We start from the raw sequence: 16,909 nt of genomic DNA on the forward strand, positions 1-16,909 counted from the left end.
AACGCATGGACCTAGCTCACATTGCTCAATAGACATTTGCGGGGATCCACTACAGATACAAACCATAACCACGAGCGTCTTCAGCAACTTAGTCGTAATGTGTGAGATCTGTTTCGGCAAAAAGAAGCCGGAACCTATGAATGAAGACGGAAACCCGATGCTGAGCGCAGCGAAGAGGCAATTGAATGCCGATTTCAGAAGGGTGGAAATCCGCAGAGACGAGTTCTGTATGTTGCAACGGAGGTTCTCGGAAATTGAAGTGTTTAATGAACTGACCATTTACTTTAGACCAGACCCTCCAAGACTGTACTACTTATCCACACTCTTCCACGCTGGACCGTCTGTTCTGTGTCCTGTTGATCGGCGCACAAAGAGGCGGTACAAGAGCTGGGGCCCGAGCGCCTAAGCGAGCCAGGCGATAGATGCGTCGTCGTATCACGAGGATTCTGGGTAATTTTATTTCTTGTTATGTCTTTTAAACCTGGTTCGGTTCGGGGTTGGTAAACAGAGTTTCGGTATGAGTTCATTTTTGGCCTGTTGGGTGATCGATGGTTTAGCGAAGGAGTTTAGCGACAGGCTGATACCCATTTACCGCATTTGAGCTTGCATTATGCCTCGCGATGAAAGGAGGAAACATTTCAAAAGGCATATTACTTGTTCGACGACACTCGCTGCCGGTATCAGCGTCGCGGGGGGTTATGACTGACATTCCCTAGTAAAAACTGCGAGGGTCGTCGTTTCGGTTGTGTTTGCATAAGTCATGTTCTCACCATATCTGAAAAGTGGTGTACGATACTCTTAGACAGCTATAATAGTAGCTTGTAGTTAGAGCGAGTACACTTTCCGTGCCCAAAATATCGGGGTTATAATTTAAGAAGAAATGACTAAAGTTCAAGCTCCTCTCTGGATAGTGAGCTCGACCTTCCTCTCGGTCGTGTCTGCGACATCTTGATACTTTCCAACGCCCTTGAAAATACTGACCAGTTCTTCCGTATCCAAGGCTTGGAGAATTGTTGGAGACAATGAAACTGTTAGTTGAATCTTAGTCTTCTTCTTTGTAAGTTTCATTGACGAGCTGAATCTATACGCTTGTTAATATGCAAATAATTCATCATTGCAAGTTACTTACTTGATGACCTTCTTCAGCCTATCCGCAGAATCTGGGCTCGCTGGACAAAGCACGGCAAGCAGGTTGGCAACTGCACCGATATATTCCACCCAGAAGTTGGCCTCAGGGGTTGACTGGCTAACAAGTCTCTGCAGATTAGCTTGAAGCAGTTTATCAAAGGCGCCGAGGCTGGCTCCCCATCTGTAGCAAAGGGTCAAACCCAAGACTGCTCGCGCTAAATGACTGAAACCAGGTGCACTAGGGTCACGGTTAATGGCTTGGTGCAATTCAAATGCTGCGTTGGCGCCACTTGGTTCTCCAATGCGCGTCCAGATATTGCTGGCGAAGAGTGGACCAAGTCCTAAAGTGAATACTGTTGGGATGTTGGAGAAATCGAGATTGCTCGGTAGAGATGATTGCACAGTATCGATCACCGATTGCAAGATTTCAAGTTCGTTGCAACTAACTTGATGGAGAAGTAGCAAGGGGCTTTTCTCTCTTACAGCCTTGGGGAGCTTCATAAATAGAGCACCCTCTCGATTGCCACCACTGCAAAATGTTACTGTGTGGATTCGAGGAATAGCACAAATCAGTGCCTCTACGACTGTAGCGATAGCTGGAAATTGCTGGCGCCGCCGTTTTGACATGCCATAGATCTTGCTCTCGTATTCGGCATTTACCTTGCGCATATGTTCAGTCTGGCTAAAGAACGAGCCTCCAACAGTGTATGCCCCAACCGCAGGAATTGGGTATGGCTGGATAGGATCAACGTGCATTAGGAGGCTGCCATAACCCCTAAATCCACCGCCGCACAGGAAGACGTCGACACCGTTACTATTTTGGTTGATCTGTGTCTCCCGTAACGGCGAAAACTTCTGCTGGAGCTGGGCGAAGGCACCTCGCATGCCCTCTTGCAAACTGTTTACAGCAGCAGCTCGAACCTCTGTCTCGTCGCCCTCCAGGATTTTGATCAGCTTAGCAGCTCCAAATGGTAGACTCTTTCCGGTTTGCGCAGCTGAAATTTCGTAGCCATCGATAGAAGAATTCAAATAAGTCATCTGCACCGAACCACCTCCTAAATCAAGAAACAGGCCGTTCACCGTGTCGAAGCCGCTTCTCGCACCCATGGAGCCAAACAGAGTCTCGACTTCTGGCGCTAGCACATGAATGCCAAGTCCTGAACTCTCCAAGACAGCATCTAGCATAGCAGCTGTATTTTGGGCCTTCCGCATAGCTTCCGTAGCGAATACAGAGATATGCTCTGTCGGTACGCCATAATCATCGGCGATAGACTTGAATCGAGCTAGGGTCTTAGACACTTGGGTAATAACATCTGAAGAAAATGCCAAAGGACCACTTGAAGCCGATGTATGGAGAGCGTCAAATAAAGAGATAGCAGCGCGCTCGCGATATAAACATCTGAGAAGACGACTTCGCGGAGGCGATAGATCCGAGATAGAGAATCGTATGCCATTGCTATCACAAGGTTACTAAGAAGTAAATAGAAGAGATAGCACTAGTTCAAATAGATGGATACGAGGTATCTTGGGCTAGGTTTTGGGAAGGGCTGCAATCTCAAAATAGACAGGGTGACGATGTGATGATGTGACAAACCTTCCCATATCAACTAGGGCATAAAGGTGGTTGGAGAGGTTGGGGTCCCATCGTGGCATATTAGATGCAAAGTTATCAAGTGTGATAATATCAGTAGTGGACGACATATTGAATGTAACTACATGAGATAATATCCGAAGAGGAGACGTTGAGCCAAGACCAATTATGGGAGTTGTTGAATGGAGGTAGTTGGTGTAAAGCAAACTGAAGCTCCACATTGCTTTTTAATCGACATCATTCGTACCACAGATAATGTCAGCTGTCAGACAAATTGGCGCCGTTTAAAGGCACGTGAGATAACGACGCTTATATAATCTACCAGCGATTAAGTATCTTAGGTAGGTACATACCTAATGTATATAGAACTGAACGGGCATTAATTGGGAATATCCATGGAAGTGGATACCTTCAAATACATACCTGCACTCCAACTTCGGAATAGATACATACCTCTTACATACCGAACGGACATACATATACCTCATATCTGTACATAATTCTCCGTAGGTCGTTAGTTGCTTTCAGACGTTTCGTATTAGGTAGTTATGTAATATATTTCTTACTTACCTAATTGCCTAACTAGCTATTTAGTAATAGTTTGCGGTAATAATACTATATCTTATGATGTTTCTAACTTTCTATTGACGAGAATTATAACTTAGGACATGATTAAGATGCAATTAAAAGCAATAATTATTCATTTTTGTAGTATATGGTGCATGCCAATTATTGACCGAAGCATCAAGGTTTTTGCTATACCCTAAGGAGCTTCGTTGTGGGATTTAGGGAAGAAATTCTCAATCCGGTTTCTATAAAACCTACTTACTATAAGTACATTAAGTTCCTAAGTTGGTGGAAGAAGAAACCTTAGTAATCTGATGATTTAATAAGATCTGGTAATATAATGTTCTGTAACAGCAAGATCGTCACCGGGAATTGAGCACACGGCCGCTGGACCGTGCGGTGTTATGCCGTACAACATCAGCCTATAAATGATCTCCGAAAACAGGACCTCCTTAGAGATTCACGGAAGCGTACATGCAGGCCAGACCATATTGATCCTCGGGGCTGTTCGGAATAGGACCAATCCCTCGTGGTATCATGTAGGTACTTCTATAGTATAATGGATTGGGCTTCCGCTTAGAGAGGATGCATAAGGAACGTATCTTATAGTAAGACTATTCAATGGCGTCAATGTTCACGTAATAGGGATTTACCCTATCTCTCAGCCAATCATTATTGCGTGGGTAGTTTTTATGCTCACTTTACTTCATGTATGTAAGTGCATATTGATAGAAAGTTGTCAGACAAGGTCTTTAAAAATCCACGAACCAAATAATCCAATGAACGTAAAGATGCTCGTATGGAATATATTCTTGACACTTATTAGGAACCGAATCCAACCTCCCTGACCATGTGGAATGTACGTGGGGTAAGAGTAATGAAACCTCTCATGCTTCCTATGGAGTACAGACATGCCTACGCGTTGATTCGCGTTAGTTTCGTGTCGTTTTCTTTCGACGGAACATTCCGATTCGTCAGTCAAGCAGCCCGTTAGTAAATGGGGTTAAAAGTGAGGCTACAATTTCAAATTTCTTTATGAGATGATATAATAATGGTTAACTCAAGTTGCGAACAATACGACGAAAGTACTGTTTAAGTATTTTAAGATATAAGTATAAGTTGTCTTAATCAACTCTATACATTTCTAACTTTTTAGGTGGGAGAACCTTTAATTCTAGCTACTAACAACACCATCGATATTACAATAGCCGCTTATATTTAGTGGGTATTGAAATTATTATTATGAGCAATCCACGTGTAGCTTGTATATTCTTGCAATTTATTAGCTTGGGGTTAGTTTTATAGACTACCTATCTTCTATGCATGTTATAGTGTTTCTCCAGGTCTTTAATTTCTGTCTTCGTAATATCTGTAACAAAAGAATTTTGCGACAATTCGAAGCCGACAAGTCTTAAGCATTATTATTATACGGGTCTCTTTTCGGCTATAAATCGCATGCTATTTAGAGGAATTATTGTAGTCTACGTAGGTAGGTACTTGATAGATATGTACTTCCATAGCCGCAATATTCACCTCGAGACATTGAACGGTCGCGTCACGTCACATGCCGTCACATTTTATGATGTCTCACCTTGAAGGTCGGGTCTCGCCCGTACCACAGATCTTCTAACCGCCATCCCAACGCATTCTCCTAATTATATTCCTAGGGTAAGATAGCTACCATCATAGAAAAACTTGGGCAGAACAAATGAACGATCAACTGCTTGCTATGTGCTCTGATTAAACTCCACTCGTATTGATACCCATTTTACTACGTGTTTGCATCCTATGTACTTCGAGTCGACTAATAGTCGATAGTGGACGAATAGGCTGGCGACAACCAAACACAATACCTACATACGGGAGACACCCGGGATGCGCTAGGTGCCACTAAATCTGCCTAACTTGATCTCACAATCACAGCTCACAGCTTCGATTACCTTAGGTCCTTAGGTATGTTAACATTGCCTCACTTACGTTTGGGTATATTTGGGGTCTTCTAGAACTCGAAAGCCTAAGCAATATGTGTTGTTCGCAGTGGCATGTACGAAGCTCCAGTACGCGGTACTGCATAATCCAACGAACGAAATCGGCCAAGTCGAACGAATAAGAGAATAGAGAATGTGAATTCACGCGTTGCATGAAACATTCTCGTCCACTCGATTTCGCGCTTTTGGTCAAACGCGTACAGTGAGTATACGACCAATTCGCACGGGTACGTTCCTCTAGATCTAACTGGAACCCCAACTCTCCATTCCACTCCATCCAACTCCATCCAATTCCCCCCATATAGGCTGGCGGCTAGGGGGTCTTGTTCAGCGTCTGTGCCCTCTGCCTATCATCGGTATCCTCTTATCCTCCCACTTGGCGATCACTGCATATGCACTCCTGTCGTGTCCCTCCGCTGGCCAAAGCTGCTGTCCGGAGTGCATGAGCAGCGGCGCCAGTCGTCGCAAGTCGCAAGCAGAAGTGCGTCAAGACAAGTAAGTTACTAAGTAGGAAGTTAACAGTTTTCGGCCACATATCCCAAGTACCACTTTTACTCTTCTCAAGGTTCAGCAACTTTTTTTTTTCTCCACCGATTTACAACCTTGTTAAAATATCCGCGACCTGTTTTACAGTACAATCGTACCGATATGTAGGTATCCCCCCGTGTCTCTCGGTTTCTCGTTCTTTTCTCTCTACCCCCTTTGTTCAAAATTTTCTTGTTACATGTATGTAGGTACATAACTTAGTTGGATAGTACATAAGGTATACATGTAGTAGTAGCACATACAGACATAGCATTTTACCTACCTTGGTTAATGTTAGATGCACTTGCTAGAAAATAAGGTCTAAAGTCACATTAAGCCCTAGTCTTTGAGGTTTGTGCATTGGTTTAGAGCAAGGAACCCCAACTGACCGCTTGAAGTTTCCCACTCCTTATAGTGGGGTCTCTAGTAAACCTTAGGTCTATAAATGGCTTAGCGCGATATTTCATGCCGCTAGAACTGCCAGAATCAGCACGCAGGGTTCGCACCAGTGCCACTCCCGCCTGCTGATTCTGGGCAAAGTACAATTCCAGTGGGCCAGTGTAAGGATCAGTACGCAGTTACGATGTACGATCGATAGATACAAGAGATACAAGTTCCTAGTTCCTAGTTCTGTTTAAACTAAAGTCTTCCATGTCCTAGTCTTTCCTAATCGGCCCCTGTCAGTTGCACCTGCAGCGCAACGTGATTCTACTACCCATCCACCTATTCCCTCTCAAGCCCACACCTTAACTATCCTCTCTTTCGCATCCTCTTTACATTTTGCCTCCTATTTCTTTTCAATACCTAATCTGTCGTTCCTTTTCCTCCCCTAATCTTTCGGTTGGGAGGGTGGCTACCGATCCCCCCCCCTCGTGGTAGCCACTATTCTACCTACGCACGAAGCACGCGCGCGATCGCATACTACTTACTCTCTACGACTTCACTTAGTTATTCCCTTAACGTGAATCCTGCGAACGCCCGTCTACGAGCTCGTCCATTTCATTCCCGTCGAATTTAACTATGCGCTATCAAAATCAATCAACCAAGAAAACTTAATCGCGATCCTACGAGATACTCCTTCGATCTTCCCAATTGTGCGACAAAACAGATATAAACATAAACTCTTCTGGCTTCGTACTTCGAGAAACTGTGACTAGCGCCAATGATATCCTAGATCCCGACGTCTTAATTACCGGTGTTATTAATGAGGTGGATTTCTTGAACGGTCATGAATGTGTCTATCTGATTGATTCTGGATTACCGCGGCGGATAGTATAGGAACCACCGATGCGCCATTCACATTCCACAATGCTACAATTCAACTCCAGTAGTCGTGGTCTAAGTCAGGGGCCGAAGACACCCGAACCTTCAGCCCCTGGCGACGAGTTAAGACTTCCATCACCACCACGGCCACGATTGAAACTAAAGAGACGACATGTATCTCAGCACCTAAACGCGCCAACCCAGCAGTTTTTGGCGTCGGTCGCGGCAGCGGATGTGCCAGTTCCAAGTATCGAAGTAGAGGAGCCCGACAGTATGGAAATATACGAGCACTTAAATGCGCCAACTTTTTCGCCTCCGAAGACGCCTGCAATAGAGTTCGCGCCGCCTTCCGAAACAAAGTTTCCCGACTGGTCTGTTGGGTCCGAGTGGAGCTACTCGGATGTCGAGTCAAGTCCTGAGTACGAGTCTAGCAGGCCATCAACAGCATTTTCCACTCAAACTAGTTCTTCGTTGTTCAGTCAATTCTCGCATGCTTCCGAGGATGGCAATTATATGAGCCCAGAGCTTAAGGCTCTAGAATTCCCTAAACTTGAGTCTGATACTAATGTAAATGTACCGCACAAAGAAAGGTCGCGAAAAGCCCCATGGACCAAGGCTATGGACTCGCACCTATGGTCGACTTACATGTTATATCTACAAGACCCGCGAGTAACACCGATACGCTTAGGTAGAAGTCGTATTCCTCCTAATGGGGTCTGTTTGCGTGTTGCACGCGAGACTAAAAGAAGTTGGAAAGGTTCTAAAGGACATCTAACAGTGGATATGAAAAGTGGAAGCAACACCCCTACCGCAGAGTCCGCCAAACCATATATTGAATGGCCCCATACGTGTGCAGCTACCCGAGCTCACCTACGTGAACTTTGTAGGATGAAGGCCACGGCTAGTCCAGGGCGATACATGTCCCGGAGTCCTACACCCTTTCACAAGACGGCTCATCGTCGCTGGAACCGAAAACCAGTCCCAGCTCAGTCATCTGCAGCATTTTCTGCTCGCGATATGGCCTTTTCTTTAGCAGTCAGCACTTCGGATACTATGAAGCTTGATGCTCCTCTCGCTCAACTCACAGGTTCCGAAAGTGAACCCTTTCCAGAATTCACCAAGGATGCTGAGACTATCGTTAGACAAGCACTCCCGTCTCCGGAACTTCCCCGTCTCCCATCTCCGGTCATGGCTAAGAGCTATGGCCCAAGCTCATCATCCTCCTTTGTTGCTGATATAACCCCGCCACGGCAATCAAATTCTCTAGGCTCTCGAAAGATTCTCAAGTCACCTGTTCGTTTAACTAGGTCGCGCTCGGGAACACAAAAGCGGAGGTCAGTTAAGGACGTTGAGGACCTACCGCGAAAGCGACCGAGCCTGGCAGCCGCTTTTTGGAAAGAAGCTTCGGAAAAGGACGATTGCGGAGAGCCTTCTACTTCATCAGTTTTGCACACCATCTCAGCTGCAGCGCCTCAAGACCCATTTGTGCAACCACGTCGCCTAGGATCTCCATTCTCTGGCGCAGGTTCTAGCTACAGTTTCCCTAATAGACTATCAGCACCAATTAATTTCAATTTAACAGCTTTACGCCGACCTTTTGCGACTGTACAGCAGCCAATCAGGGAACGTTCAGAAGCACGATCGCCATCTAGACCATCGTTGGCGTCTCGATTGGCTTATCTCGATCAACGACTAAGAGAATTACGAAACCGCGGCAGCGATCGCAGACGTTCTCAATCACCCCCTTCATGAGTTCAACAATCAAGTTCTTAACTTACTTCAACAACACTAACACGCACTTTTTTTTTTTTGTATACGACTATACCAGACCTAACGATTTCCTTACGATGAATGATATTTACGCTATCCGGATTATGCGTATTTAAGGCATATCCCAGCTATTGATTTTTTTTTATGCGAGACTACAGTCCTTCACCCCCTCATATGTACCAGAGGAGGGGACATCTCACAGATTTTCGCAATTTCATGAACTTCACATATTTTGGAGAATGACAGCTTGGAGACCAATTTATCAGAAGCCCGGGAGCTTACCCCAGCAGAAGGAGATTCCTTCACACAACAGAATTTTCTTGATTTCCTTTTCTAATGAGTATTACGAAGGATGAATGATTGATGAGATAGCAAGAGTACCTTCTTGTTCGGATCCACGGTTACGACATGGCATATCTCTTGGCTAACCCAAAGCAATATGAGATGATGATTAGCTATTAGCTACCAGCTACGATTAGATCTAGGCGTCTTTGGCTCGGACTGAGACAGAAAAAGTACTGATGACGTGACAATAGTCACGTGTTACAATTCTAGTTCGATAGGGGGCAATCCTCTAATAGATAGATAATGTTGATAGAATCAACACGATCTGCTATAACTTTTCAAAAAAAAATTCTTCTATAAAAACGATTCGTACTTGTTTATGATACCATTAAGCAAACCCCATCATACCTCTCCATATAACTATCATATATATACCTAAGTATTAGATCATACTCCCGGAGCTTTCATCCATAGGCAATGTCGAGTTCCGAACCGTCACGATGAAAATTCCTGCGTAGACTCGGCGCATTAGGTGACCGGATTATGAGTGTGTCAACCCTAATGTTCCTCTATGCTCGCGTCCTATGTATTAGCTACTTGGGCCTTTTCATATACCAGGTAATCGGTGCTTACTGTGGCATATAGCATTCCACTCTCAAGTGAAGCTAACTCATCAAGTCCAGAGATTAAACCAATGGGAATAGATGCGTTCTCCTGAATTGGCTGGACCCTGTGACGACGAATAACTCGAATGAATAAACGGAGACTTGGAAGAAAGCACATTATGAGCAAAGTGACTATCCCAATAATTGTCTCATTTGAAACTGTCATCCTAAGTTCGGGATGAGAATATATTAAGTAAATGGGGAGTCTGGATAGTTATCTCTAGATGCAGATCCATGATTTATTAGTGATATCAAGGGCTATTTCTAGGAGAATGAATGACACGGAAACGAGTACTCAAGCCGTCTTACTAGTAATAGGAGGCTGTACGAGACCTAACTGTAAGTACTGGGCCGATAAGCATATTCAGATTTTGGACAAGATTTTGGACATTACAGCGAGGCGATATTGGTTCCAATCAAAGCAGGCAGATTTTGGGCAATCCAATCAAATAGGTTAGATTTTGGACAATGCAATGAAAGAGGGCAGACTTTGGACAGTCCAATCACAAAGGGCAGATTTTGGACGCAACTTAACGAATCAGTTAAAGCTGATATGCATAAAACTATTACCCTCTGATACGAAATAACTCGGAGAGCTTTCTGTTATGTAACGCTCGCAGCCTGATCCCCCCCTCCCTAAAAATTTGTATATATCTTCGTCTTCCCCATCATCGAAACCAGAATGATAGGTAAGTAGTCCCAGAGGTTCCACCCCCATCAAACTCACAATAACTATTCATCCTCTTCATGATAACTCAGTCACTATGCCACCTGCCAAACGCCGCTGCCCTGATCCAGATCCTGATGAATGGGTATGGGAACAACACAGACCTACCTTCCTGAGGCTCTATCAAACAGAGCGGAAAACACTCAAAGAAGTAAAGGAGATCATGGAAAGCGAACATGGATTTCCTGTCAATTCGTATGTCAGCGGATACCGGCTTCAAATTGCGTTGCTAATAATATCAACAGCTTGTTGACTTACGAAACAAAGCTCCGCGATGAGCTTCACTTGCGTAAAAAACTCAAGAAAACCGATTGGGTTTCCGTGCACCATCATCGCCTAAAAAGAGGCGACAAGCCCACTGGGGTCTATCTTAATGGGACAGAAATCCCACAGCACAAAGTGTGGAAGGAGATTAGAAGATCAGGAGCTCGATCAGCAGACAATAGTAAGGAGCCTCGCCCAAGCCTAAGCACTTTACTACCGGCCCATATGCTGCACTATTAGAGGCTGACCCTAATCTACATAGGTCAATACATTCCACTTCCAAGGGACATAGTTGTGAGAACACCATCACCTATCGGACACCACGTGCTTCATGTATCATCAACGCGACAAGAGAAGCCGCAAAGCCTCTCTCCTCAGGTTCTAGCCTCCTCAGTGACGATGCTCTCCGTGCCATCATCGCCTGGTGTTTTTATCTCTAGCCCACAAAACACAACTTGGCCATCTCAAAGCCATGTAGATTCTTCAATGAATTACGAGGCTCAAGGGGGTAAACTTGCCAAGTTGTTAGAAACTTCTTCGGGAAGCACTGCCACTGCATTATTCAGTATCCCGTGGGTTACATTTAGTAACTCTATACGTCGTAAGTACCTATATAAGATACTTTATACTACGATCTCAATATCTGGATTAACATTAGCATTAGAGATAGCTACTGCCTTATACCGCCCAAGTGCATATAGTAGAGTGTTGGACCATCCATTAAACTTCGAATCTCTACCATTTACTATATATTCCGAATCCGAGCTAGCGTCACCTAAGACATGGGGAATTGAATCCTCATTACATAGCTTGGCTATACCAAGTCATACGCCCTCATCCTCAGCACCTACATTAAACATGGATATACTTTATCTACTCTCGAAAGTTTTCTATCTGATTTCTAACAATAAGTTAGAAGATATTCGTGCCCCATTTACCGAATGCCCCAGTGTTATTCAACTTATACTCGACCGGATTCCTCAAGTAGGCTTAAAAAGTCTCTTCCTGGAAGATCTACCTACAATCAGGGCTGCGTGGCAATACTTGACAACTTGTGCTGGTAAATACGGCTACCGAGATACGTTTATCTACTTGATGAGAATTGGGCTTCTTCACCGCGACTGGGTTGTCCCTAATGGAGCATCGTACCTCTCATTCGCTGCGTCGATGGACGCTCTTGATGTTATTCGAAGTCTATCGGGGGCTGGGATTCGTGCCGATGGTAATATTGGGTATTATCCAAACCCCGCTATCGTCGAAGCAGCTGCCACTCGTAACTTAGAATGCATGGAGCTGCTGTTAGCAACATGTGATGTGAATTGTGAAGTTCGAGAGAGCACTTGGGATGGGGAGCAAATATCTATTTTCGGCGAATTTTTCTCTGCCTTGGCTAGGGGAAACATTTCAACATCATTAAAACGAGACCATGCATATCCCCCGAATTATTTCAAGGAAACGAAGAACAATATTATCCTAGTCCAGTTCAGTCTCGAGGATGAGCTACAAAGTCAAGCGCTAGATATGCTATTACAAAGTGGTGCGAATGTCGATACAACATACAGATATGAATCGGATGGGATATTACTGAATCAAATTTTAAGGGAAAAATGCCCTAAGGAATATTTACCAACGATCCTCGAACAAAGCTATTACATAAGTATAAAATTGTTTTATAAGTTGGCTCCATATAGCACTCAGACAACTCGGCTTTTCTTCCGTCCAGATATTTGCCTCGCAGCAAAGCAAGGATATGAATTTCTCAGAAAGTGTTGGACATCACAGCCAGCTCAGCCCGGATCTAACGGAACTAAACTCTTAGAGTTAGTATTTGCCGAGCAATTCTTAGTCAGATATCGAGATACCGACATAGATATTGTTAAAAGCCTTCTCGAGCTTGGAATTGGCCCAGATCTTACTTCGCTGCAACTGGGTAGCGGCTATTTCCTTTGGCGTATAGTGACACATGCAAGCACTGACGGCTACGATGAACGCTTTGCCCCTATTTTTAAGGCACTTGTTCAGTCAGGAGCAGTCATAGATTCAGGCGTCCTAGAGGCTGCAGTTGAGGAAGAAGGTGTTGGCATCCTAAAATTCCTTCGCGAGTCTGGTGCTAATGTGAGCAAACATGGTGTATTGGCATTGTCTACAGCAGCTCGTCTAGGTAATTACGAAGCGGTTTCGTGGCTATTGGAAGTTGGTGCAGACATTAATGCTGTGACAATGATTGAGTCCAGTACGCCGCATATCGGATATGAATCATGGAGTGTAATTGCATTAGCAAGTGCCGCATGGAGGCCACATCGCATTGAACAGTTGCCTGAAGGGATATATGGAATGCAAGACACTGATCCAGCAAGTTTCGAAATGATCGATTACTTGATCGATCACGGTGCAGAGTTGAAAACCGGCCCTCACGATCTAAACGCCGCTAAATTCCTACGACGTCTTTTCATTTATGCCTGGAATCACGACTTTGTCGACACAATTTTGCTTGATCAGATGACCTTTTTTGTTTCGAAATTGGATCATCACGACCTATCTAGCCTCGAAGTGTGTCTATTGAATGATTGTGCTACTCTACCTTCTAATATAGGTGACTTTAGCACCGCAGAGCAGCTGAAGACGTCCTTGTTTGAATTATTTCGTTCTCATGGTGCCCCAATGCCAAATGGCGATATACTTGCATATTTAATATACAATAGAAGCCTACCCTGGTTAATTCAAGAGTTTCTAAAGGAATGTACGGACATCGACAGATATTATACAGGGGACATAATCGAATTTCAATATACCCCTGTCCAAGCCGCAGCCTACCGAGGTGATAGAGATTTGTTCGAGCAGTTAGTAAAGATGGGAGCTAATATAAACATGCCCGCATATGAGGTCCGTGGGATGACGGCACTCCAGGCCGCAGCCTCTCAAGGTCATATGGCTTTGGTTGAGCGATTGGTACGTATGGGTGCTAACATCAATGCGCCCGGGGGTAGACGGGAGGGTGTGACAGCACTCCAAGCTGCTTGTGGACTTAATGCGAAGTCAGCAACAGAAAGGGAAAATATGATAAAAGTCATACAGTTCTTGATAATGGAAGGAGCGGACGTGAACGCCCCTGCGGGAATAGGGGATCTTTATCACGCCGGTACGGCCTTGCAAATTGCAGCTCGTGAGGGGGACATGGAGATGGCGCTCCTACTGATCCAAATGGGAGCAGACATAAATATATTTTCACAAACGATGCATAGAGGACAGTGTTCTGCGCTAGATATAGCTGCTTTATTCGGAAGGCTTGATATGGTCCAGTTTCTATTGAGTCTCGGGGGTCTCAGTCGTTATCGAGGACGGACAGGATACGATGGAGCAATCCAAGCTGCAGAAAGTGAAAAACATTTTGTCATTGCCGATTTGATACGACAGCATTACGCGGAGGATTGCAAGTTGCTGGGCACAAATATTGCGAGAACATTCTTGGAGGAAGAATCATTATTAGAAGAGAGATTTTCAGAGAAAGAACTAATAGGATAGGAACACGACGTATAACTTTTGTATTTCTTAAGTATAATAATCAATATGATAAAATTCTTAGAAGAGGTGCTCATTTACCAACAAATCTGGCCTAGGTAGACCATCTACCTCTACCTGTTAAAACTACCTATAGACTGACTTAGCTAGACGACAAGAAATTGTATCATCCGAGAAATAGGAGTAATTAGTAATATAACCCATAGATCTGAAGATATTGACTACCTTAGGTACCTAGTTATTTTTTATGCAAGTATGCTTTTCTTAGATCGTCGACAATCTATCTTAGAATAGCCGCCTTTCTTGATAGCTACGAACACGTGACACTGATACTTATTCATCTAACTCTCTTTCTCTCTTCGGCGATTTTTGTTTTGTTAATGGCCATCTCCCTCGAGTTATTTGTTGGAGAATTTACGCGTAATTAAAGCATCGCATCGCACCAATCAAACATCCATTCCATGACATCCACAATTACGTTTCAATACCAACTCTTGCCGGCAAGATCAATTCGAATAATTAAACTGTTACCGGCGCATCGGTCTGAAGATCCATTAAGATGTACCATTGAGGCCGTCTGCCTTGACCACGCAAAAGCGCGACCGTATGAGGCCCTCTCATACGTATGGGGCGAACCGGCTCGGCAATGGCCTCTAGACTGCGGGGGCGCAAAGCTCCTAGTTACTAAGAACTGCCACGAAGCGATGGTAAATTTGCGGCATAGGTTCATGTCGAGGGTGCTGTGGATTGATGCCATTTGCATCAACCAAGGAACTGATGACGAGGCGATCAAGGAGCGAAATGGCCAAGTGAAGATGATAGGAGAAGTATACCTCAGAGCGAAATTGGTCTTGATCTGGCTTGGACCGGGAGACGCGTCAACCGCGGTCCTCTTTCGTTACCTCCCGATTTTTAACCTCTTGGATAGGATCCAGGATGAGTACCCGATGCTTGAAGATGCTTTGTATACGTTAATTGCTCAACACTTTGACATCAGTTACGGTAAGCCACGATTGGGTTCTCATGCCTAAGGCTGCTGCCTAGTAAAAACTACACTTACACGGCTCGGAATAGGGTTTCTGGTTAAACACAAGCGTTCTCGATTGCTAGAGTCAATGGCCGCTATCCTCAAAAACCCGTGGTTTGAAAGGGTCTGGACGATACAAGAAGCTGCGTTTGGACGAAAGTGCGTTATCATATGTGGCAAGTCTAGTGTAGATTGGGAGTCATTCTGCGGGGCCTACCTGGCTGAACCCAAACTACGAGGATCGAGCCGCTCATCTAGGGACCTAGTACTCCCTCGCTGGAGGTTGTACTTATCGCTGCGCGGCTCGAGTCTCGAAGCTATCCCGCAGACCCGCTTTGAAGGAGATGGTCAAGTAAGATTCGAACTTGGGCTCTTGTCCGAGATTCGGAATATGAAAGCAACCATCGCGCACGACAAAGTGTATTCTCTATATTCGGTATTCCAGGCCATGGGAATCAACTTGCCGAGCCCTGACTACGGGAAGGATGTAGTAAAGGTTTTTGAAGAAGCAACGCTGGCTTATATCAGAAGCCGTCAAAATCTCAATGTTATCGCAATTACACTGCCTCCAGATCCAAGCTCCGGATCTCCTTCTTGGGTCCCCGATTGGTTGACCCCGGGACGCAACGGCTCGGCGTTGATTTGGAAAATAACAGACTTTGATGCACAGTATCATTCTACCACCCCTATACTCACTGATAACACCCGAGATGGCAAGTTAGGCGTAATGGGGAAGGCTATTGGGAAAATCAATAAGAGGATTCGTTGTCCCCTTGTTTTAGACCAGGCACTCAGTCGAAGCCAAGCATATCAAGAGGTTATTTCGGCTTGCCTCGACTGGCGCCATTCAGTCAGTAGTCTTACTAGATATTTACCGGGAAAAGATCCGAAGATCATCGGACAGGCGCTACTTCGCCCTTATCACGCCAACGTACCCAACAGCAAACTAGGTGTTTTATACCGCTGGGCTTCGCATGGAGGTGACACATCGCCTCCAGATGATGGTAAGTGTTAAGATTAAGGTCCTATGAAGTTTCTCTTTGCTAACCCTAGGAATAATTAGAAACTACTTTTGAGGCTATTATGGAGAAGCGTAAGCTTCGAGAAAAATGGGTAATATTCACCCTTGACACAGGCTACTGCGGTACAGCGTACCATAACTGCCAAGCCGGTGATGATATAGTTCTTCTCAAATCGCTCAATCCACTTGTCCTTCGACTCCAGCCGAAGTCTCACGAGTTCAGAATTGTAGCTCACGCTTATTGTGAAGGGGCAATGAATGGTGATATAAATCTGCATGATGATGAATTAGAAGAGATGATACTTGTATAATATTGCTGTATAATATTTCGTTTAGCATGCAGTCGATGCATGGAAATTTAGGGGAGTGTTTTGATGAAAAGAAGTTTGAAATAGGATAATAAGTAGAAGGCCAGTGTTTACTGAAGGCCGCTATGTACCCTATTATTCAAATTTCGAAAGACTACTTTAGCTACCATGGTTCCTAAATGGTAACCGAAATGAATAAATTAAATCAGTTCTTAAGAAAAATAATTTATTGTTGCTACCTACCATCCCATATCCCAGACT

The 16,909-nt window shown here is 44.5% G+C and overlaps 4 protein-coding genes across 4 annotated transcripts; 3 read left to right on the forward strand and 1 right to left on the reverse strand.

The window, feature by feature from the left end:
* Positions 1-891: 891 nt before the first annotated feature.
* On the reverse strand, positions 892-2,829 carry GL218_03912 (Retrograde regulation protein 2; the record flags this gene model as incomplete). Its single annotated transcript, XM_033580493.1, has 3 exons — positions 892-1,081; positions 1,130-2,584; positions 2,723-2,829. 3 exons carry the CDS (start codon positions 2,827-2,829, stop codon positions 892-894), a joined length of 1,752 nt encoding a protein of 583 aa, XP_033437373.1.
* Positions 2,830-7,107: 4,278 nt separating this feature from the next.
* On the forward strand, positions 7,108-8,814 carry GL218_03913 (uncharacterized protein; the record flags this gene model as incomplete). The annotated part of the gene is made up of 1 exon (XM_033580494.1): positions 7,108-8,814. One exon carries the CDS (start codon positions 7,108-7,110, stop codon positions 8,812-8,814), a length of 1,707 nt encoding a protein of 568 aa, XP_033436146.1.
* A 1,732-nt stretch (positions 8,815-10,546) lies between these two features.
* GL218_03914 (uncharacterized protein) lies at positions 10,547-11,013 on the forward strand (the record flags this gene model as incomplete). The annotated part of the gene is made up of 2 exons (XM_033580495.1): positions 10,547-10,704; positions 10,755-11,013. The coding sequence occupies 2 exons, from the start codon at positions 10,547-10,549 to the stop codon at positions 11,011-11,013; spliced, it is 417 nt and encodes a 138-aa protein (XP_033437379.1).
* Positions 11,014-14,753: 3,740 nt separating this feature from the next.
* On the forward strand, positions 14,754-16,334 carry GL218_03915 (Heterokaryon incompatibility protein 6, OR allele; the record flags this gene model as incomplete). Its single annotated transcript, XM_033580496.1, has 2 exons — positions 14,754-15,294; positions 15,367-16,334. 2 exons carry the CDS (start codon positions 14,754-14,756, stop codon positions 16,332-16,334), a joined length of 1,509 nt encoding a protein of 502 aa, XP_033437378.1.
* Between the last annotated feature and the right edge of the window lie 575 nt (positions 16,335-16,909).

This window comes from Daldinia childiae (genome assembly GCF_008694065.1).
Source record: "Daldinia childiae strain JS-1345 chromosome Unknown Scaffold3, whole genome shotgun sequence".
NCBI lineage: Eukaryota > Fungi > Ascomycota > Sordariomycetes > Xylariales > Hypoxylaceae > Daldinia > Daldinia childiae.